The sequence below is a fragment of the Somniosus microcephalus genome, chromosome 1 (genome assembly GCF_052327205.1).
Source record: "Somniosus microcephalus isolate GS21.2 chromosome 1, FLI_Smic_1.0, whole genome shotgun sequence".
NCBI classification, from domain to species: domain Eukaryota; kingdom Metazoa; phylum Chordata; class Chondrichthyes; order Squaliformes; family Somniosidae; genus Somniosus; species Somniosus microcephalus.
In genome coordinates, this window is record NC_140987.1 from 83,031,779 (window position 1) to 83,055,466 (window position 23,688).

Sequence of the window (23,688 nt, forward strand, 5' to 3'; positions counted from 1 at the left end):
TTACTGGGGCAGAAATTCCTCCCCAAACACGTGAGTACGGAAGGGGTACTCACGCGTCTGGCCGGAGGAAATGCCTGTTTTCAGCATGCACAGCGCATGCGCTGAAAACCGGCATTTCCTCTCCTCCAACCCAAGAGTTGAAGAGGCTAGCGCGTGCGCTGTAGGGGGCAGCACGTGCGTCTTGGATTTCCTCTGTTTTGGGGGATTTGCGCATGTGTAAAGGCCTCCGGTCTTTACGCTTGTAAAAAGCACACGTAAGTATTTATTTTTACAGGTAAGTGGTGTTTTAGTGTAATTTCGAACTTTTTTCCCCACAGGTTTATTATTTTAAAGAATCTACAATAAGGTAAGTTTAGTTTTAGACCCTTTTTATTAAAAAAAAAAAAAAAAATTGTTTAAATTTTTTTTAACTTATTTATACTTAATTTAATGGTTGGGATTTTTTTTAATTTTTATTTAAAGTTTAAATAGTGTTTTGGGCCCCTGTAGTTTTCATGAGTTTGACAGTTCTTACTCTCAAACTCATGAATGAACCTTCCCCTCCCCTGATTGGTTGTACAGTGCTCACCTGATCCCAGCCGGCACATCGCACTAACTACGTCGCTGGATCAGGTAAGCACTGCGCGCTGACATCTGAACCGGGCCTGTCACAGGAAATGCAAGCAGGCCCGGGCTTCAGATGTCAGCGCGCAGGGTGAGTGCAGATCAGGGGCTTGCACCTGCGGGAAGCCCCCGACCTGAATTTTTGGCCCATTAACATTTCAAGTTGCAGTGAACGTTAGCTACGCTCCATGAGTACATCTGTTTGAGGGAAAATGGCATCAGGGGCACTTTGTATATTAAAAGGTTCTGAACAATTATGGTTTACTTCCCCTTTTATTATTTATTAATTTTGTATAAATATTTGGCACTGGTGACATTGGAGGTACCGGACTGAAACTATTGAGGCTGACTTAGCTGATTGTCCTTAGTGGGGAGACCGTCAGAAACAGCGTGATTACTCAACAGCAATGAGCGCTGTTCAGCGTCCTTTAGGCATTTATGTCCATGTTCATTGTTCTTAGAATTAAGATCAGCATCCTTATTTTATTTTTTTGTAGAAACTTATTTTTTTAGGGGGTTCATATGGTGATCCTCTAAAATCATTTAGTTTATTATTCTTCAAAGCTTTAGCAATTATTTTTGTCTAATTAATAATAATCAACTTTATTGTCATTGTTAGTGCACAAGTGCAGTACAACGAAATGTAGGCTTGCAGCTCCCGAGAGTGTACATTTAGATTAAGACATTTAAACATTCAACATTCATTTGGCTTGTAATACATTAACATAAACATAATAAAGTGCATTGGCAGATGTGCAGGCTTTAGAGTTTATTTGTGGAGTTCAGTAGGATGACAGCCCTGGGAAAGAAGCTGTTCCTAAACCTGGTCGTTCGGGTGTGAATGCATCTGTAGCGTCTCCCAGATGGCAGGAGGGCGAACAGACTGTGGCTGGGGTGGGTAAGGTCTTTGATGATGGTCCGTGACCTCCGTAAACAGCGTTTCTGGTATATGTGCTCTATGGTCGGTAGCCGGGTGCCGGTAATGCATTGGGCAGTTTTGACTACCTGCTGCAGGGCTTTCCGGTCATAGTAGCTACAGCTGCCATACCATACTGTGATACAGTTTGTCAGGATGCTCTCTATTGTGCAGCGGTAAAAGTTAGAGAGGATCAGGGGTGACAGGTTACATCCCTTTAGCCTCCTTAGGAAATATAGGCACTGCTGGACCTTCTTCACCAGAGAGGAGGTATTGAGGGACCAGGAGAGGTCTTCCGTGATGTGGACTCTGAGGAACTTAAAGCTGTCCACCCTTTCCACCACAGCCCCATGGATCTGGATGGGGGTGTGACTTCTGCCTTTAGACTTCCTGAAGTCCACAATGATTTCTTTGGTTTTCTTGATGTTGAGGGCCAGGTTGTTATCGGCGCACCACTTCACGAGATGCTGGACCTCCTCCCTGTAGGCTGACTCATCGTTGTTGGTGATCTGGCCTACCACTGTGGTATCATCCGCAAACTTGATGATGGTGTTGGAACCATGAACAGCCACACAGTCGTGGGTGAAGAGGGAGTAGAGGAGGGGTCTCAGCACACATCCTTGTGGGGCCCCCGTGTTCAGGGTCGGGGGGGGGCAGGGGAGAGAGGTGTGGTTACCTAATTTGACAGACTGGGGTCTGTTTGTTAGGAAGTCCAGGGTCCAGTTGCAGAGGGAAGTGTTCAGGCCAAGAGTGTGGAGTTTGGTGGCCAGCTTGTTGGGGACGATAGTGTTGAATGCTGAGCTGTAGTCTATGAACAGCATTCTGATGTCGGTCTCTTTACCGTCTTAAGTGATTCAGTGTAGAGCAGTTGTGATTGCATCCTCCGTTGATCTGTTTGCACGATAGGCAAACTGGTGTTGGTCAAGAGAGGCGGGAACACTGGCTTTGATGTGAGCCAGGACCAGTCTCTCTCAACACTTCATTATGATGGGTGTGATTCTTTCCAATTTTTAATAAAAAATAAATTTATCCATTTACTCATGTTGACTACATCTGTGATGAAACAATTTTAATTGTAAATTGCAGACAAATGCCTAAATTCGGTCAACATTACATATTTATCATTCTTCACTACAGCATGCTACATATCCGTCCAAGTCTGCCAAAACACAGCTAATTAAAACTAAGATGAGGCAACTTGTATTTTTAGAATTACAGTTCATAAGTGAACATAACTTCTATAGCCAAATAGTTATGTAATATGAATTGACTGCATACAGACAAATTGAGTGCACTGCACATGACTTTTTCCTTCAGTTCCTTGCTCCTCTCAGTTTTGTTTTATCCGATTACATAGGATTGTATTGGATATACAGCACAAACAGGCCATTTGGCCCAACCAGTCCATGCCGGTGTTTATGTTCCACTCGAGCCTCCTCCCATCTTTCCTCCTCTAACCCTATCAGCATAACCCTCTATTCCCTTCTCCCTCATGCTTATCTAACCGCTCCTTAAATGCATCTATACTGTTCGCTTCAACCACTCCCTGTGGTAGCAAGTTCCACATTCTCCCCACTCTCTGGGTAAAGAAGTTCCTTCTGAATTTCCTATTTGATTTCTTGGTGACTATTTTATATTGATGGCCTCTAGTTTTGCTCTTCCCCACAAGTGGAAACACACTCTCTGTATCTACTCTATCAAAATCTTTCATGATTTTAAAGACCTCCATTAGGTCACCCCTCGGCCTTCTCTTTTCAGGAGAAAAGAGACCCAGCCTGTTCATTCCTGATAGGTGTACCCTTGCATTTCTGGTATCATCCTTGTAAATCTTCTCTGCACCCTCTCCAGTGCCTCTATATCCTTTTTATAATATGCCAACCAGAATTGCACACAGTACTCCAAATGTGGTCTAACCAAGGTTCGATACAAGTTTAGCATAACTTCACTATTTTTCAATTCTATCCCTCTAGAAATAAACCCTAGTGCTTGGTTTGCTTTTTTATGGCCTTGTTAACCTGTGTCGATACTTTGTGTATTTGTACTCCTAGATCCTTTTGCTCCTCTACCCCATTTAGATTCTTATTTTCCAAGTAATATGTGACCTCCCTATACCAAAATTGATACCTCACATTTATCTGTGTTGAATTTCATTTGTCAATTATATGCCCATTCTGTGAGTTTATTAATGTCGTCTTGTAATTTATTGCAGTCCTCCTCGCTATTGGCTATGCCCCACAATTTGGTGTTGTCTGCAAATTTAGAAATTGTATTTTTGATTCCAAAGTCTAAATCGTTAATATAAATTGTGAACAACAGTGGGCCCAGCACCGATCCTTGTAGAACACCACTTCCCACATTCTGCCACGCTGAATAGCTACCCTTTACCCTTTCTGTCTTGAAGCCAGCTAACTATCCATTCTGCTACTTGTCCCCTGACTCCGCATTCCCTGACATTCATTAGTCTGTTATGTGGTATCTTATTGAAGGCCTTTTGAAAATCTAGATAAATTACATCTACTGCATTACCCTTGTCTACTCTCTCTGTTACCTCTTCAAAAAATTCAATTAGGTTGGTCAAGCATGAAATCCATGCTGACTTATATTATTTTTGGTTTCTAGATGTTCTATTCTCCTTTAGTAGGAATTTCATTATTTTTCCTACCACCGATGTTAAGCTGACTGACCTATAGTTCCCTGGACATGTTTTATCTCCCTTCTTAAATATAGGTATTATGTTAGCTATCTGCCAGTCCTCTGGCACTATACCTTTTTCTAAAAAATTACTAAATATATGTAGTAATATCTCTGCTATTTCTTCCCTAGATTCTTTTAAAATGCGTGGATGTAATCTGTCTGGACCAGGGTTTTTATCCTCCCCGAGTTTCGTTTCGTTTATTTAGTATATCTCCTCATTTTATTTTAAATGCAGTTAACTCATTACTAATCTCATCATCCGATGTCATCTCCACCTGTTCTAGCTCCCTGGTAAATACTGAAGCAAAGCAATTATTTAATATTTCTGCCATCTCTCTGTTGCTGCCTGCAGTATTATCATCTCCATCCCTTAGTGGCCCTGTTCCCATCCCGACCTTCCTTTTTTTATTTATGTGCCTGTAAAATATTTTACTATTTTGTTTTATGTTCCTTGATAATTTAATTTCATAGTTCCTCTTTGCCTTCCTAATTGTTTTTTTTTCTCTCCTAATCCCTTCATATTCTCCCTTATCATGCTCTGTCCATGTACTTAATGTATGCCTCTTTCCTTACCCTCAATTTTTCCCTTATGGCTTTATTCATCCACGGTGTCTCATTAGTGTTTAGCTTGTTCTTGTTTATTAACGGATTATATTTTTCCTGGACTCTGTTGAACGCCGTTTTAAATGTTTCCCATTGCTGTTCCATATCATTGTTTGCCAATACTGTTGTCCATTTTATTTTCCCAATTGCTATTCTCAGCCCCTTAAAATCAGCTTTTCTACAATCAATTACCCTGGTCTTTGTCATACCTGTGTCCTTCTCAATTATTATCTTAAAGCCTATTATATTATGGTCACTATTACCTAGATATTCCCCAGCTTTTACTTCTCTTATCTGCTCTGGTTCATTCCCCATTACTAGATCCAATAGCGAATCCTCCCTTGTTGGGGCTTTTTACATACTGGGTTAGCGTCATAACATAGCCTCATTCTTTGCCGTTATGACTCTAGGTATTCTGTGGCGAGTGTTTCAACTTCTGACTCCCCAAAGCGTTTCCACCATCTACAAGGCACAAGTCAGGAGTGTGATGGAATACTCTCCACTTGCCTGGATGAGTGCAGCTGCAACAACACTCAAGAAGCTCGACACCATCCAGGACAATGCAGCCTGTTTGATTGGCACCCCATCCACCACCTTAAACATTCACTCCCTCCACCACTGGCGTATCATGACTGCAGTGTGTACCATCTACAAGATGCACTGCAGCAACTCGCCAAGGCCTCTTCGGCGGCAGCACCTCCCAAACCCGCGACCTCTTCCACCTAGAAGGACAAGGGCAGCAGGCGCATGGGAACACCATCACCTCCAAGTCACACACCATCCTGACTTCGAAGTATATCACCGATCCTTTATCGTCGCTGGGTCAAAATCCTGGAACTTCTGACCTAACAGCACTGTGGGAGTACCTTTATCACACTGACTGCAGCGGTTCAAGAAAGCGGCTCACCACCACCTTCCCGAGGGCAACTAGGGATGGGCAATAAATGCTGGCCTTGCCAGCGACGCCCAGAACCCACAAGCGAATAAAAAAAATAATAATTCGGCCCATCAAGTCCATGCTGGCTCTCTGTAGAGCAATCCAGTCAGTCCCATTCCCCCGCTCTATCCCCGTAGCCCTGCAAGTTTATTTCCCTCAAGTGTGTCCAGTCTCCCCTGAAAAACATTGAGTGTCTCCGCTTCCACCACTTCCGTCGGCAGCGAGTTCCAGGTCCTCACCACTCGCTGCGTAAAAAGGTTTTTCCTCACGTCTCCCCTGTATCTCTAGCCCAAAATCTTAAATCTGAGTCCCCTAGTCCTTGTACCATTAACTAGTGGAAACAGCCTTTCCCCGTCTAGCCTATCCAAACCCGTCATAATCTTGTACACCTCCATCAAATCACCCCTCAACCTCCTTTGCTCTAATGAAAACAAATCCAGCTTCTCCAACCTGTCCTCTCTTTTCATTCGACCAAAAAAACAAGTGCACAAATTAACTAACAAAAAAGACCAATAACCCTTTTAAAGAGCCCTCCACCAATCAAATTAAAATTTGGTTGCCCAGATTAATTATGCACTCCAGTCCCCGCGGCGCCCACCGGTCACGAAAAAGCTCGAGCGTGCCGGCGGACACCGCGTGCTCCATCTCTAGGGCCACCCGGGCGCGAACATGGCCACGGAAGAGGGGGAGGCAATCCGGTCGGACGACCCCCTCGCTCGCCCGCTGCCAGGACCAATTGATGGCTTTCTTGGCCAGGCCCAGGAGCAGGCCCACGAGGAGGTCCTCCAACCCGCCCGCTCCCCTCCGCACGGGGTGACCGTAGATCAGGAGCGTGGGACTGAAGTGCAACCAAAATTTGAGGAGCAGCCCCCTCAAAAAATGGAAGAGGGGCTGCAACCTCTCGCACCCCGTGTAAACGTGAAAGACGGACTCCTCCAGACCGCAAAACAAACAGGCGGTCTGGGAGTCCGTAAACCTACTTAAAAATCTATTGCACGGAACTGCTCTGTGCAACACCCTCCAGGCCAAATCCCCGATAGAACAAGGGAGGACTCCCGCATAGAGAGCCCCCCATTGGGGACCTCCGCCTCCGTCCGGAGGTAAAACGGCACGCCACGGCGTGTCCGGACGGCAGGCGAAGATGGCAAAGTGGAAGGTGTGCAAGAGCAGCCCGTACAGGAAACCCCTCCGCGCAGAGTGAAAAAGCACGGAGGGTATTTCCTCGAGACGGCTCAAGTTGTGAGGCGCCGATCCCCGAGGGGAGTCTCGGGGCAAGGCGCCGATAAGGAATTCCATCCGAACGGGAGTAAGCTCGGACAGGATCTCCCCACGTGCCCGAGCCGCCTCGACGCACCTTGTGGCGCCGGGGGGCAGCATTGCTTTCACCGCCCCGATGGCATCGACCGCGAGCCGGACGTCGTCCCACGACATGCGCCGCGCCAGCTCCTCTGGCGCCATCCAGCCCGCTCCTCCGCCATCGAGTAGGTCCCCGACTCTAGTCACCCTGCCAGGCACAGCCCTGCGTTCTCCAACCTGTCCTTGTGTGATGAAATAAATTTGTGTTCTGGCATTTGTATTGGCTGTTGTTGTTGTACTTGTTAATATCTGGAATGTTCTACAGGTGTAACCATTTGCTCCTCCCTAGCCCTGCCCCTCTGGATCCTTCGGATTGGTGGGAGTCTTACTTATAAGAGCTGGGTTTTACTCATAAGGGCTGGGTCGGTGATGAATGATGGTTGCCCTATGTTAATTTGATGTTATGTTCTTAATAAAAGCCTTGAGTTTTAAGCCTTAACCTCTTGGATTCAGACCGTTATTCGGCACATCAATTTTATTAAGTAACAACTTTTGGAAGATGGATCGATTTTTGAAACCAGAACGTTTGGATATCGATCCCCATTCGGCAGACGCGTCGAAGAAATTTACGCATTGGCTTCGATGTTTTGAACACTTCATCGCATCGTTCGCCGATCCGACGGTTAACAAGTTGGGTCTTTTAACCAACTTGGTAAGTCATCAAACTTACTCTATAATTGAAGATATTACTACATATGAAGAGGCCCTCGCAGCCCTTAAGGCCCAGTACCTTACGTCAGTTAACGAAGTATACGCCAGGTATCTTTTGTCTACTCGCAGGCAATTACCCGAGGAATCCCTGGATGATTTCCTGCAGGACCTTAAGGCTTTGGCTAAGGATTGCAACTACAAGGCTGTCTCTGCCATATTGTATCAGGAAGAAGCCATCTGCGATTCTTTTATATCTAGCCTCCGATCTAATTATATTAGACAGAGACTTCTCGAGAATGACTCGTTAGTTTTAAAAACAGTCGTCGCTACGGCTCGATCGTTAGAGGTAGCCCAGAAGAATTTAGAAGTGTATGCATCAGCTCATGCATCTCTCTCAGCCTCGTGTGTTCCGAGTATGGAGGCATCCATAACACCAATAGAGCCTCCACTTAATTCTATTGTTGTGGCTGTACCCCATGGGTCTAAGTGTTATTTTTGTGGCCAATCTAAACACCCCAGGCAAAGATGCCCAGCCAGAGAGGCTGCTTGTTTTAAATGTAAGAAACGGGGACATTTTAGTAAAGTGTGTAAGGGTAATCCTGTACCCGATGTTTTCTCTGCTGCTGCCTCGGTTACGGTTGACCAGACCATACCGAGTCCCTTGTCGAAATCTATGATGGACATCAAGATTAATGGTCGTCCTACTGGGTGTTTGATAGACTGTGGCAGTACTGAAAGTTTTATACACCCCAACCTTGTTAACTCCTGTTCATTGAAGGTGTATCCTACTCGAAGTGAAATCGTGATGGCGTCTAAGTCCCTTACTTCGGAGGTAACTGGATATTGTAAAGTCACATTGACCGTTAAGGATATGGAGTATAAGGACTGTAAACTCCTCATATTACCTCAGTTGTGTGTGAACTTAATTTTAGGCTTGGACTTCCAGTGTCAGCATGAGTGTGTCACCCTTAAGTATGGTGGATCCCAGTCTCCGCTCACAGTCTGCGGCCTTTCTACTTTAAAAATAAGTCCGCCTTCTTTGTTCGTGAACCTTGCTCCTAATTGTAGACCTATAGCGACTAAGAGTCGACGGTATAGTTCAGAAGATAAAAAATGTATAAAAGAGGAAGTGGAAAGGCTTCAACGGGAGGGAGTCATCGAACACAGTAATGGCCCGTGGCGTGCCCAGGTGGTGGTGGTTAAAATTAATGAAAAGAAAAGACTTGTGGTTGATTATAGCCAGACTATAAACTTGTATACCCAACTAGCCGCCTATCCTTTGCCTCGTATTTCTGAGATGGTGAACCAGATAGCTCAGTATCGCGTTGATGCGCTATCAATTACTCATAAAAGACTGAGAGTTAAGAGAGTAACTAAAGGCTTTTATTAACAAAAGAATGAAGGTCTGCCTCGAGTGGTCAACTGGTCCAGAAATACAAAGGGCTGGGGAGCAGTCACCTTTATACTAGGACTTGTGGGAGGAGTCAGCCGAGGCATGTCCAGGCATGTACACAGTGGAATACAAACAGTGGTTTACCACACGCGTGTTCTCCACCATTGATTTAAAGTCTGCCTACCATCAACTCCCCATCAAAATAGAAGACCGACCTTACACGGCCTTCGAAGCTAATGGGCGCCTGTATCAATTCCTTAGGTTGCCCTTTGGAGTGACGAATGGGGTATCCGTCTTCCAACGGGAGATGGATCGTATGGTGGATGAATACACGTTGGAAGCAACATTCCCATATCTGGACAATGTTACTATCTGTGGGCGCGACCAACGGGAGCATGATCAAAATCTCGCGAAGTTCCTAGAGACTGCAGAGGTTAAACCTGACCTACAACGAAAACAAGTGTACCTTCAATACTACACGTTTGTGTATTCTTAGTTGCGTTGTGGAGAATGGGGTAATCGGGCCGGATCCTGAAAGATTACGCCCACTTAAGGAATTACCTTTACCTCATACTGTAAAAGCTTTAAGAAGGTGTCTGGGATTCTTCTCGTACTATGCCCAGTGGGTGGCTAACTACTCAGATAAAGTCCGACCTCTTATTAAGTCGACGTCTTTTCCGCTGTCGGTGGAAGCTCAGGAGGCTTTCTTTAATATCAAACGGGACATTGAGAAGGCAGTGGTATGTGCCGTAGATGAGAAGATCCCTTTTCAAGTGGAAAGTGATGCATCTGATTTTGCGTTGGCAGCAACTCTTAACCAAGCTGGTAGACCAGTAGCTTTCTTCTCTCGTACGTTGCAAGGACCAGAAGTTCAACATTCTTCAGTGGAAAAGGAGGCACAGGCGATTATCGAAGCAGTCAGGTATTGGAGACATTATCTCGCTGGCCAACGTTTTATGCTTATTACTGACCAGCGATCTGTGGCCTTTATGTTCAATACTAAGCAGAGAGGCAAGATCAAAAATGATAACATTTTAAGATGGCGAATAGAACTGTCAACATATGACTATGATATTCAGTACAGGCCTGGAGTATTCAATGAGCCATCGGATGCTTTGTCACGAGGAGTATGTGCTAGTCTAGGTATAGATAAGCTTCAAAGTCTCCACGATGCACTTTGCCAACCTGGGGTTACCAGAATGAACCACTTCATTAAGTCCCACAATCTACCCTACTCTATTGAGGAGGTCCGGACAATGATCAGAACCTGTCGTGTTTGTGCTGAATGCAAACCCCGCTTCTATAAGCCGTCCGAGCCAGCCCATCTTATTAAAGCAACTCGACCATTTGAGTCTTGATTTTAAAGGTCCCCTTCCATCGAGTGACCGTAATGTCTATTTTCTTAATATTATAGACGAGTACTCTCGGTTCCCTTTTGTTATCCCTTGTCCGGATGTGACCAGTGTTGTTGCAATTAAATGCCTCTGCCAACTGTTTTCTTTGTTTGGCATGCCTAACTATATACATAGTGATAGGGGTTCTTCCTTTGAGTGAAGAATTGCAACAGTTTTTGCTATCGAAAGGGATTGCAATGAGTAGAACTACCAGTTATAACCCTCGTGGTAATGGGCAGGTCGAGAAAGAAAATGCGACAGTGTGGAAGGCTATCGTATTGTCTCTGAAGTCGCGAGGCCTGCCAACCTCTCGCTGGCAGGATGTCCTGCCAGACGTGCTGCATTCCATAAGGTCTCTTTTGTGTACAGCGACGAATGCCACCCCTCATGAAAGGATGTTTAGCTTTCCAAGAAAAGCTACTAATGGAGTATCGTTACCCACATGGTTGACGACCACGGGTCATGTGTTGCGCAGACATGTGAGAGGCCACAAGACTGATCCACTGGTGGAGGAAGTACAACTCCTCCATGGTAATCCCCAGTATGCGTACATTCAATATCCGGATGGGCGAGAGGATACGGTCTCTATTAAAGATCTTGCACCTGCTGGAGCTCAAAGAGTTTGACTCAGAGTAGTTTTTAATCATGGTATTGGACCTTTAGAGACACAAACTCTCAGTGTGGAAAACACTGATGATTCTGGGAATTTGAATGAACCGGAGTTAGTACTCCGGGAGGAGCCTCAGCAAGAGTTACGTCGTTCCCAGAGGACTATCAGACCTCTTGACAGACTGAATCTATAGCAGGGGGTGAATGTGATGAAATAACTCTGTGTTCTGGCATTTGTATTGGCTGTTGTTGTTGTACTTGTTAATGTCTGGAATGTTCTACAGATGTAACCACTAATGCTCCTCCCTAGCCCTGCCCCTCTGGATCCTTCGGATTGGTGGGAGTCTTACTTATAAGAGCTGGGTCGGTGATGAATGATGGTTGCCTTGTGTTAATTTGATGTTATGTTCTTAATAAAAGCCTTGAGTTTTAAGCCTTAACCTCTTGGATTCAGACCATTATTCGGCACATCACCTTTTAGCTAAGATTCCCCCATCCCCGGAACCATTCTGGTAAATCTCTGTACCCTCTCAAGTGCCTTCACATCCTTCCTAAAGTGTGGTGACCAGAACTGGACGCAACACTCCAGTTGTGGCCTAACCAGCGCTTTATAAAGCTTCAGCATAATTTCTCTGCTTTTGTACTCAATACCTCTATTTATGAAGCCCAAGATCCCATATGCTTTGCTAACCACACTCTCAATATGTCCTGCCACCTTCAAGGACCTATGCACATTAACTCCCAGGTCCCTCTGTCCCTGCACACTCTTTACAACTGTGCCATTAAGTGTATATTGCCTCTTCCTGTTCCTTCTGCCAAAATGCATCACCTCACATCCCTTATCCCCTTTATCTAACTCTTCTGTCCAATTAATATCGGGGTAGTTGAAATCTCCCATGATTATTATTCAATGTTTTTTTTTACTCATTTCCCTAATTTGTTTGCATATTTCTTCCTCCACTTCCCTTCCACTATTAGGTCGTCTGTAGACTACACCTATTAGTGTGATTAATCCTTTATTATCTTTTAGCTCTATCCACCTGGATTCTATTTCTGTCTTGCTGATAGCTGCGTTGCTTTTTTCTACTGCCATTATGTTATCCGTAATAAATAGTTACTCCACCTCCCCTTTTCTCCCTCTCTATCTTTACTAAATATATTATACCCTGCAATGTTTAATTCCCAGTCCTGATTTTTCTGTAGCCATGTCTCAGTAATCCCTACTGTGTCTGGTTCTTCACAGTGCATGATTGCCTCCACCTCCCCTGTTTTATTACAGACACTGTGCATTGTTGTACAGACAGATTAACTCATTTTTAATAGCAGTTCCTCTCACTTTATTTTTAACCATCTTTTTAAACTCCTGTTCTATAACTCTATTTATTTATTCCCTGGCCATCAATGTCCTCCCTTTACTCTTTCCTATGCTCTCCTTCCCTGTTTTGTTCGTATTTAGGCTGGTTTCATTTATTGTAGATCCCTCCCCCCATCTTACTAGTTTAAAGCCCTTGCCACCTTCCTATTTACCCTTAATTATGACATCTGCTTTGCTTGATTTGTTCCTTTCCTTTTCATGGCAGGTCAATACCACCAAGGTGATGTTTGAATTAGAAGAAGAATTTGGTGCTGTCCAGGCCACCTTAGATGAGATGAAGGATAGTATGATGAATAAAATTAAACAAGAACAAGCATACAAAAGTCAAGAGCTTCAGGTAACATCAGTCCTTCAAGACAAACTTTTCATTGTGGTTTTTCCATCTTGTGTTATATATATCTTGTCAGGGTTATCTGGAAGAATGAGTTTTTTTGTCTGTGTATTTGTGTACATATGAAAATAAATGTGTATTTGTGTGTATATGAAAATAAATGCATCAGTTCATACTATTGAATTTTTCTGGTTACCCAAACTTGTAACTTTATGATCTCAATTTGAATCAACTAGAATTGGTCACAAAGATTCAGAAATCTGACAAACTTCTCTCAATTGTGCCACCGCTAGGGTTGGAATTTAATGTGGGACTATTCACAGCTTCCATTTGACTAATGAAAGATTAGTAAAATTTTGTTAACCATATAATATATACATTTGGGTTGCCACTTCTCCCCAACCCCCAGAATTGTCACTTCTGTTGTTAAAGGATACGTTCCTAACCAGAAGAGCTGCCTTTGTCATTTCAGCCAATTAAAATGACTATTTTTGTGTGTAACCTTATGCTGCGTTTCATATTCTACATCATTGCAGATAGCCTTTCTCACTGACTGGTTGATGTGCATATTTCCTCCGATGTTGCCTTGTGCAAAATCTATGCAGCAGGTGAAAAATCAATTGAACTGCTCTTTCTGCAATACTTCTGGCAATTGCAGAATGAGACAATGGTCTCAAGGTCAGGAAACTCTCTTATCCAGCACTTTGTATCTGGTAACGACACCTGATCCTACTCTAGAAAACAAAGAACAAGCCCTTATTTAGTGCTTTGTACTGTTAATGGTTTAATATAAACTTATGCTGAACGCTGTATGACTCTGCCTTTAACACCTACTGTGTTGCTCTGCAACATCAGTCCAAGCTGCTAATAACTGGCTTCTTTGTTCCATACTTGGACAAGTGAAATTCTACAGCTACAAAATGGTCACTAATCAGAGAATAGGGCTCCCAACAGTTGCAAATGGGGCTTGAAACTACCTTGCATCTTGTCAAAATGCATTCAAAACCAAATTACTGACTTCCTCAGGACATACACCATTACCTGCCCAAGGATTCTGATACCAGACTAATCGTAATTGTCTTGGTGCCCATGTGGGAGAAATTCAGTGAGGGTTTGAAGTAGCTATTCTTCAACTTCTACACACTGTAGAAGTATTGCCTATCTTAATAGGTTCTGAAGAAACCACGTGCTAAGCATGCAAATTGATACAACCATGTTGCAGATAGCGATGCTGAATATGGCCTCCGCTCTTCCATTGTATCAAGCCCCAGGTCTAGTGCCATTTGTGCCAGTTCATTCCCCAATTATGGGTTCTTTACTCCGTGTCAAATTGCTCCTTGGCAAAAAGATTAGGATAAAATCTTCAACCTCTTTACAGGAGCAGGGTAGATTAGACCGTGTCAAATATTCTGTTCCCTAAATGTTTAAGATTTCATTTTCTTAGATTTCCTAGAAGTCTAATGAGCTGACTCTGGAGATGAACCACCAGGATATCGTATGTGTGTCTCTTTTTTAGGACGAGCATACAAAAGAAAAAAAGGTTATGCTCTTTGGGCCACATGGGTAACACCAGCGATTCCCTAGACTGCTGCATTGAAAGCACATAAGCAGGAAGAAAATAAATGGCTATTCACATGCAAAGGGTCAAGAGATGGTTTAGAATTTTGCACTTGTTGGAGAGTGTGCTCTAGCTTGGCTCTGCCCCATGTGATGCACTGCCTGCATCAAAGCAAACAATGTACCTCAATAGCTGAGTCAACATGTTTGTGCCAACATCTGTCAGAGGCTATAAATACTGTGCAAAATACAACAGTCCATTCATGTTCACTGACTTTCAATTATTGCACAAAATGCTTGTTGCCAAACACCATGACTTGATAAATTTGCTTCACATTCAAGAAATGCCTCACATAAGGTTATAATACTGGGCTAGAAACCCAGATATTGAGAGTTCAAATCTTACCCGGACAAGTTGTGAAGTTGAATTCAATAAATCTGGTCATTCACGGACTGGCACCATGAAAACCAACCATGAACCAGCCAATTTGTCATAAAAACCTAACTGGTTCACATGTCCTTCAGAGAAAGGAACCTGTCGGATCAGGACAAGACTCTGACAATCTCAGCCCAATCAACACTGCATTCCTGCTTACTAACATCAAGTTGGAAGTGCTGTCCCACAGACTAGTCGAGCAATAGTCTGACAGTCATATTCAGTCATATCTATCAGCCAATATTCAGACTCCTCCATCATCATGCCTGGGTATACCCTGGCGTCCTTCTCGCCCCACCCCCTGCTCCTATCCAGTAGGAGTAGACCCACCAGAAGTGTAGTACAATGGTGTACGGTCAGGTGGGCTTGACCCCGGGCATCTTCCAAATTCAGTCTGGACCCCATGACTCCAGAGGCTGGTTACTCTACTACAAGCAGTTCATCTCCAGACCCACAGCAATGTGGTTGATTCTTAACAGCCCTCTGAAATGGCCCAGCAAGCAATTCAAAATCGCTACAAAAAACTATAATAATGAAACTGGATGAACCTAGGCACTGGATTCAGACCAGACAAAGGCACACCCCTAATTTTTTTTTTTTGGTGGGCAGCCCATTCACAGTTTCGTGCATGCATGAAATTTAACATGAGAAAAGCCGGTCCCGGGCTGCGTGGGACCGGCAGATAGCTGTGCGGCCGCGCAGCTTTGAGGGAACGTTGCACGCAGCCTAGTCGACCCCAGAAGCAGCATGCTATAGACAGAACTAAGCGATCCCACAACCAATGGATCAGATCAAAGCTCTGCAGTCCTGCCATATCCAGTCGTGAATGGTGGACAATTAAACAACAAACTGGAGGAGGAAGCTCCATGAATATCCTCATCCTCAATGATAGCTGAGTCCAGCACGTGAGTGCAAAATACAAGGCGGAAACATTTGCAACCACCTTTAGCCAGAAGTGCAGAGTGGGTGATCCATCTCTGCCTCCTCCTGAGGTCCCCACCAGTCTTCAGCCAATTCGATTCACTCCACGTGATATCAAGAAATGGCTGAGTGCACTGGATACAGCAAAGGCTATGGACCCTGACAACATCGTAGTTGTAGTGCTGAAGATTTATTCTCCAGAACTAACGGTGCCTCTAGCCAAGCTGTTCAAGTACAGCTACAACACTGGCATCTGCCTGACAAAGTAAAAAATAGCCCAGGTATGTCCTGTCCACAAAAAGCAGGACAAACCCAATCTGGCCAATTAACACCCCATCAGCCCACTCTCAATCATCGGCAAAGTGATGGAAGTTGTCATCAACAGTGCTATCGTGTGGCACTTACTCACCAATAACCTGCTCACCGATGCTCAGTTTGGATTCCGCAAGGACCACTTGGCTCCAGACCTCATTACAGCCTTGGTCCAAACATGGACAAAAGAGCTCAATTCGAGAGGCGAGGTGAGAGTGACTGCCCTTGACATCAAAGCAGCCTTTGACCGAGTGTGGCATCAAGGAGCCCTAGTAAAATTGAAGTCACTGGGAATCGGGGGAAGACTCTACACTGGCTGGAATCAAACCTAGCTCAAAGGAAGATAGTTGTGGTTGTTGGAGGCCTTTCATCTCAGCCCCAGGACATTGCTGCAGGAGTGCCTCAGGGCAGTGTCCTAGGCCCAACCATCTTCAGCTGCTTCATCAGTGACCTTCCATCCAACATAAGGTCAGAAGTGGGGATGTTTGCTGATGATTGCACAGTGTTTAGTTCCATTTGCAGCTCCTCAGATAATGAAGCAGTCCGTGCCTGCATGCAGACTTTGAAAGCATTCAGGCTTGAGCTGATGTATGGCATGAATGTTACTTGCCACTTAAGTGGCAGGCAATGACCCTTTCCAACAAAAGAGTCTGACCACCTCTCCTTGACATTCAACGGCATTTCCATTGTCTAATCCCCCACCATCAATATCCTAGGGTTCACCATTGACCAGAAACTTAACTGGACCAACCACATAAATACTGTGGCTACAAGAGCAGGTCAGAGGCTGGGTATTCTGCAGCGAGTGACTCACCTCCTGACTCCCCAAAGCCTTTTCACTACCTACAGAGCACAAGTCAGGAGTGTGATGGAATACTCTCCACTTGCCTGGATAAGTGCAGCTCCAACAACACTCAAGACGCTCGACAGCATCCAGGACAAAGCAGTCCGCTTGCTTGGCACCCCCATTCACCACCTTAAACATTCGCTCTCTTGGCTGCAGTGTGTACCATCTACAAGATGCACTGCAGCAACTCGCCAAGACTTCTTCGACAGCACCTCACAAACCCCTGATCTTAACCACCCAGAAGAACAAGGGCAGTAGGCGCATGGGAACACCAACACCTCCAAATTCCCCTCCCAAGTCACATACCATCCTGACTTGGAAATATATTGTCGTTCCTTCATCTTCGCTGGGTCAAAATCTTGGATCTCCCTCCCAAACAGCACTTTGGGAATACTTTCACCACGTGGACTGCAGTGGTTCAAGAAGACCGTTCACCACCACCTTCTCAAGGGAATTAGTAATGGCAATAAATGTTGGCCTTGCCAGCGATGTCCACATCCTGTGAATGAATAAATTTTAAATAAAGTGTGTGCTGGAATACTCACCACTCATCTGGATGGGTGCAGCTGCAACAACACTTGAGAAGCTCAGTACCATCCAGTAGAGAGCATTATGCTTGATCGTTGCCCCTGCCACTGGACTTGGTATCTGCCATTGGTGCCCTATGGCTGTGATATGTGCTATCTATCCATGTACCTACAGGTATTTGGGAACAGAAATATCCTCAGGAGGGTGATGATGAATTGCCACGAAGTGCTTTGTTGGATCAAAGCTCCAAGTACATAGAGGTGCTAAAGCAAAAGTTGGCCGAAGGCTCAATGTGTTTGCGCAGGTCTTTGACCCAGCGCGGAACCTCCCACCCCGTGACCACCTCTACCACAGATGGTACATATATTCCCCATAAAATCTCTCACTTGGACATGTATCACCTTCACCTTCCTTCCTTGCTGGATCTGTATCCTGGAATTCCCTACCTAATGCTATTATGAGCACACTGTCACCGCAAGGACTGCAGTGGTTCAAGAACGTGCATCACCTCTACAACCATGGATTGACAATATGTGCAACCTTGCCAGTGTTGCCCACATCACAAAAACAAAATGAAGGGGCACCAGTCTCTAGGAAACTGGGATAAGAGCAAATCCAACTGTTACATAAATCGACTGGAAGGAGGACAGTAAGGCTACTCTGGAATACTTTCAAACCACAGAACAGCACAAGCCAGTATATGTGTGGACAGAAACACTATGATGGTCAGCTACGTCTGCAGGGAGGTAATACCTTGCTTCTACTCCTTGTCGAGATACAGCCCTACTCAAATCCTTGTATTTGGGTATGATAACGTAACTGTAGGTGCTCTGTTTCCACATTTCACCATGCCATTTTCAGGAATTAGATCTATATCTGGGCATCTCTATTCACCTCTCAATTTAGGTCCTGTACTTCTGCTCGAGGACAAAAGCCATGTTGGCCACGAGGCTACGCAGAATCTCCTTTCTTGGATATGAAAGTGTCTGAACCGGTTCCCTCTGTTTCCCCCAATCCCACTAGTAATTCAAAAGTGCAAGTAGAGTGAGTGTGTGAGCATTGCTTTGGTAGCCTCGCACTGTCCTAAAAACTTTTTTGGTTCTTGAATGTTACAGCAATGAGAAGAGGCAGTATCTGATTGCCTTGCAGAAGGAATGTCCTTCCTGTCAGGGAGGGAAGAGATGGAATTCCTTGAGCGATTAGAAATGGTTAATATTCTGATTGCTTGGCTGTTGAGAGAGAAGCAATCCCCTACTTTAAAGAAAGACTGCATTATATCTGGGCAGCAGGCCTGAGACTTTAAGTTCCCTGCTTTCCCTGTTTCCAGCAAAGGTGGCCTAGAAGATTTCCATGGAGGCCAGTTATCCAATTAAGATTCGTCAAAAATTAAGTTATATAGAAATCAGTATGAACTTTGCCTGGCCCAAGATGTCTTGGTGCTATTGGCTGTTTTGTCACAATCCAGGTTCATATTGTGAAATGGAAATGGTATAAAATTATAATCGTCTTCCGGTTAATGCTCCAATTTATGGCCTGTGCAGTTGATTATTTTACACCTTTGAGGCTTATTCTATTGATTGAAAATGGAGGTCTTAACATCTGATAACCAATCAGCCTTTGATCTAATCATTTTGGCATTTACATTTGTGTGACTCGTTTTATTTGTTTGTATTCTTCATCACTTTTGGTTTGGAAGTTTCTTCATTTTGAGGCAGACTATGAAACTGCCTGAAAATGTTGAGGAAATGTATTGGAAAGGAGCACAGCAGCTGTATCAGCAAATATACTAGAAAACAGACTGTGTAACTGATGTAATTTAAAATATTACTGAGGGACTGCAGTAAGGAATTTGCTGCTTTTCAACATTGGGCTAGATTGTAAAAGTTAAACCAAAGTCGTCTTTTATAGAATAATTATAATGTGGTGTCACCGTCTAAAATTGTTACCTAATCTGACTAACAATTGTTTTAACCATTAAAGAATAATAATTTATTAAATCCTAATGAAGAAATTTGAGACAAGTTTGAAGTAAAACTTGTTTCTTTCATATTGTATGAACCGCATTTTGTGGGGAGAGGGGGGAGGTTGAGTTAATTGGCATTAGACAAGTTTTCATATTTACAGCATAAGCCAGGCCAGCCTTTATAAGGAATGTAAATGTGACCTTTACATGCCTTGCCATTTCTGAAGGGCTGCTGTCTAAAAGTCTTGACACTGTTGTGCAAAAACTGCATTGTTACCATTTTCAGTCATTTTGCAGCAATCTGCAGGCAGACTTCACTTTTTTTCATATTTCAAGAATCTAGAAAACTGAACATTCCTTCTAAAAGGACACCCCAAGTCTAGGATATTTGATATCCATCAATGTGTGGCCCCCAGGGCCAAATAAAACCAGAGATTAATGGCCCATTTATTTTAATGCTGCTGGAAGCAATCTTAAAAATGTCCTCTCTTTATTTGGTCCAGATTTAAATACTTTTCAAACATAGCAACATCAGGGCCATTGGAGGCACCAAGCATCACCTTGAGATGGGGTTTTTTGCACGGTGCCTCCAAAAGCTGAGCTACTGTGAGTTCTGTATGCTTGTGCAGGCCAACACTGCTTTTAGGCCAATGTAGGTCAGCAAGGAGATGAGTGATGGATGAGCGGGATGGTGCAGGATAGGATGCAGGCAGCAGAGTTTTGAATGAGCTGAAGTTTATGGAGAGTAGAAGATGGGAGGCCGGCCAAGAAAGCGTTGGAATAGTTGAGTCCAGAGGTGTCAAAAACATCTAAGAGTTTCAGCAGCAGATGGGCTGAGGCAGGGGCAGAGACGGGCAATGTTATGGAGGTAGGATTAGGCTGTCTTTGTAATGAGTGGATATGAATTCAGAAGCTAAGCCTGGGGCCAAATAGAATGCCAAGGTTGGGAATTATCTGGTTAAAATTGAGACACTGGCTGGGGAGGGGGGTGGAATCAGTAGCAAGGGCATGAAGTTTGTGACGGGGCCAAACACGATTACTTCAATCTTCCCAATGTTTAACTTGAAATAGCAGCTTGTCCAAGACTGAATGTTGGACAAGCAGTCTGACAATACTGAGGCTAAGCACCAACCCCAAATGGCCTGTTTCATTGTTACAATTTTTCTGTAATTCTATGTAACATTGTACCATGCATGGGTTGTCCTTTCTCTTCCATTCTCCCCCTGGCCAAGTTGACTGTACTTGGGGTTGTGTTCCAAGCAGCTCTGACGATGTTGGTCTTTGGAGTCCCACCACCAGGTTCTCTTGGGCTCTTTCATTCTGGATAATTAAGTTTTTGTTTGTGGTGGCTAAATTTCATTCAAAGAATTAAGACCACACCTGTGGTAGGAAATGAAGCAAATGGAGATTTTGTGTGCTGTTGACCTCTTACTGTTAGAGTTGAGGCCATATCTATCTAAATTTTTCTTAAAAACTGTGTTGTATCTTGGTTGTAGATGACCTGATTTTTCTTGTATTTAGTATTTGAGCACAATGGGGCTTTTGTAATTTGAGACCTAACTAACCCGTCTGCCCACAAAGGCTGAGGACATTACGCGGTAAACTTATCATTTGGCTCCTGTGGAAGTAAGTGCTGAAGGATAACTCCTTTTTCTGTGTTGGGTGAATAGACCACTGAAAATGTGACTAAGTTTGTATAACTGAAATGAGGGAGAGTTAGAATTATCAAAATGTATATATTTCATTTTTTCATTGATGTTGAGGGTTTACTTTTTTACACTGCTGAAATTTAGAGTTCATATAAATGAATTCGAATGGATCTGTGAATAATGTCCTTCGGTTTGCAATTTATGTTGATTTTAAGCCTCCGGTAAGAAAAAAATGTAACTTTATAGAATAATATGTGATCATATTGAACGTGGATGGATGACGTCTGTCAATCTTTTGACCTTACCAGAACCAGTTGACCATATGCAACAATGCATTGGAAGGTTCGGAGGAGCTGCTGGAATATGCAAATCGGACATTGAGCACAGATGATTCTGAAGCTTTCACTAAGGTATAGATTTGGCTTTGCATGGAAGTGACACAGAAATAAAGTAGGAAGATGTTGAACATCATTGGTAGGAGAAAAGTTAGTTTTGAAAATTTGGAAGCAGCATTTTTTTAAACTGTAGAGGAACATTATTAAGATCAGTAGAAATGGCCAATGGAGTATAACAAACTCATGCAAGGACCTAAATAACAACAGAAAATGCTGGAAAAACTCAGCAGGCCAGGCAACATCCGTGGAGAGAAAATAAGAGTCGACGTTTCGGGTCTAACCCTTTTTCAAACCCTATCGTCATGCAAGAACCTCCTGAGTTGCTTGTAAACTACACAGTACATAATCATGTCTTTCCACGAGGATCAGAATTTTTGACATATTTGTACCTTGTCTGTTTAAATGGTGACAACTGTCCAGTGCAGTGTTGGCCCAGCTTACTGCACTGTGGAGAGGTGGACTGGATTCTTGCCTGCAGTTACCCGCATGGTGCATTTCTGATCTCAAGTGTGCACTCAGAAAATTGCAGAGTTAAGGCTATGTGTCTCTCCACAAACCCTGAGCTAAAACTGGAGAGAGCATCACTTGGGACTGCTCTTGTGTAACTACTAGTGATTAGCAGGAGTAGCAGAAACTCTTGAGCATGTTCCCTGTCTCTGCCCCCCTTAGTCAGCGAATGGTGCAAGGCTCAGGAGATCCTAGAGGGAAAGGGGAGACAGCTACCAAATGGGACCAAAGAGATCTCAGGGTGGCTATGTCTATAGACTGTTGTGTGGGTTTCAAGTTGGGGTGTATATAAAAGTGCATTGAAATACCAGTAATACTTTTAAAGTTTTTTTTGAAAACAAAATTAAATGCAGCATGTAGACTTGTATGTAAAATGCAGCTGCTATATAATTGGTTTAAGGAATATTGAGGGAGTTGAATATTGCAGAGACTACCATATGAATTTTAAATAAAAATACATCATTGTGTATCTGGGGTTTGGTAATACTGTATGTTTCACATTGACCTCTGAAATGCTGTGATTGACCTCTTGACTAAATTCTGGGATATAGGCAAACCTTTTATTACCTGCTAAAGCTTAGCTATGCTGGCTTCAATTCCTAGTGTTCTTGATATTTAAAGCATCTCAGTAAGTTTCTGTACTAACTTTTCTGCTTTGCAGCTTCTAATAGATATGGTGGATTTCTGCTTTCTGTTGATGTTTGATATACCTCCCATAAAGGAAAAAAACATTCAGGCCATGAGTGCTTAAAAGAATCCGACGCGTCGTCTTCCGTGCTCTCGTACAAACATGCCATTTATCCAAAACCTGCATTTTCTCCTCTGCATTAGCTGTCAGTTTAAATGTGAAGAAGTGCTATGTTGGAACAGCCATGTTAGAACCTGTACTGAATGAAAGCTAGATGTTGAATACACAGCGAATGCATGTAAATGGAAAAATTGGAGTAAGATGGTTTGATTGGGAAAAACTGGGAGACTGAGAAAATTAGATATCTTTTATTGGTGGAAGGGAAGGACATTGCCATTGTTCAGTGGTTTTGAGGTGCTTCTTTGTGGATTGAAGCATGAAGGATAATAGGTCACATACAATAGGTGGGATTTTTTCCAAAAGTCTCCACAAGCATAGCTCCTGTCCATTCCATGGTTCCCTGACCTAATAATTTTGGAACTCTTCAGACATGTATGATGTATTTGCAATTTCACTGCTGTCTCCTCCATTGAAGCATTCAGGATTTTTACAACTAAGTTGAAAATGTAACTGGACAACCATGGAGCACAATTCTTAAATGAGCAGTGCTCCTGGGTGGATTTTCCCTGTGAAGAATGAGCTACATTTGAAGAATAAAGTACACCTATAGCAGGCATTTTATAGTTTCCTTTTTGGAGATAAAGGAGAACCTTTCTCTTCATCCCTCCCTTTTTAAAAATAGGACAATATAGATTTCCTGTTCTGGTTGATATACGATGTTGTATTGAAGTCCTTATAGTTCTCAGGGCTGTTTGATGCTAAACAAGACAGACAAGAAGTTAATTCAGCTCTAATATTTTCTCATTTAAATGGCTGCTAACAATTTGGATGATGTACTAAGGCTTTAACTCCAAAGTAAGAAATGTTTAACCAGTCACTATGTGGATCACTGTACACACTGCACCTCTACTTCAAAATATTTAACATTGCATTTACAGGATGTTGTACTTGCTGTATTGCAAT

At 43.5% G+C, this 23,688-nt stretch overlaps 1 protein-coding gene across 12 annotated transcripts in view; it reads left to right on the plus strand.

Moving 5' to 3' along the window:
* Positions 1-23,688, plus strand: part of LOC147124203 (FSD1-like protein) — a 93,568-nt gene that overhangs the window by 18,825 nt on the left and 51,055 nt on the right. For 8 of the 12 annotated variants that reach the window (XM_085983771.1, XM_085983838.1, XM_085983777.1 and 5 more), the window contains exons 2-4: positions 5,227-7,761; positions 12,737-12,868; positions 21,384-21,485. In XM_085983771.1, the coding sequence (XP_085839897.1) occupies positions 7,609-7,761; positions 12,737-12,868; positions 21,384-21,485 (387 nt within the window). In that variant the 5' untranslated portion in view covers positions 5,227-7,608. The remainder of the gene's footprint in view (positions 1-5,226; positions 7,762-12,736; positions 12,869-21,383; positions 21,486-23,688) is intronic. The other 4 variants (XM_085983798.1, XM_085983818.1, XM_085983832.1 and 1 more) reach the window with 1 other exon arrangement.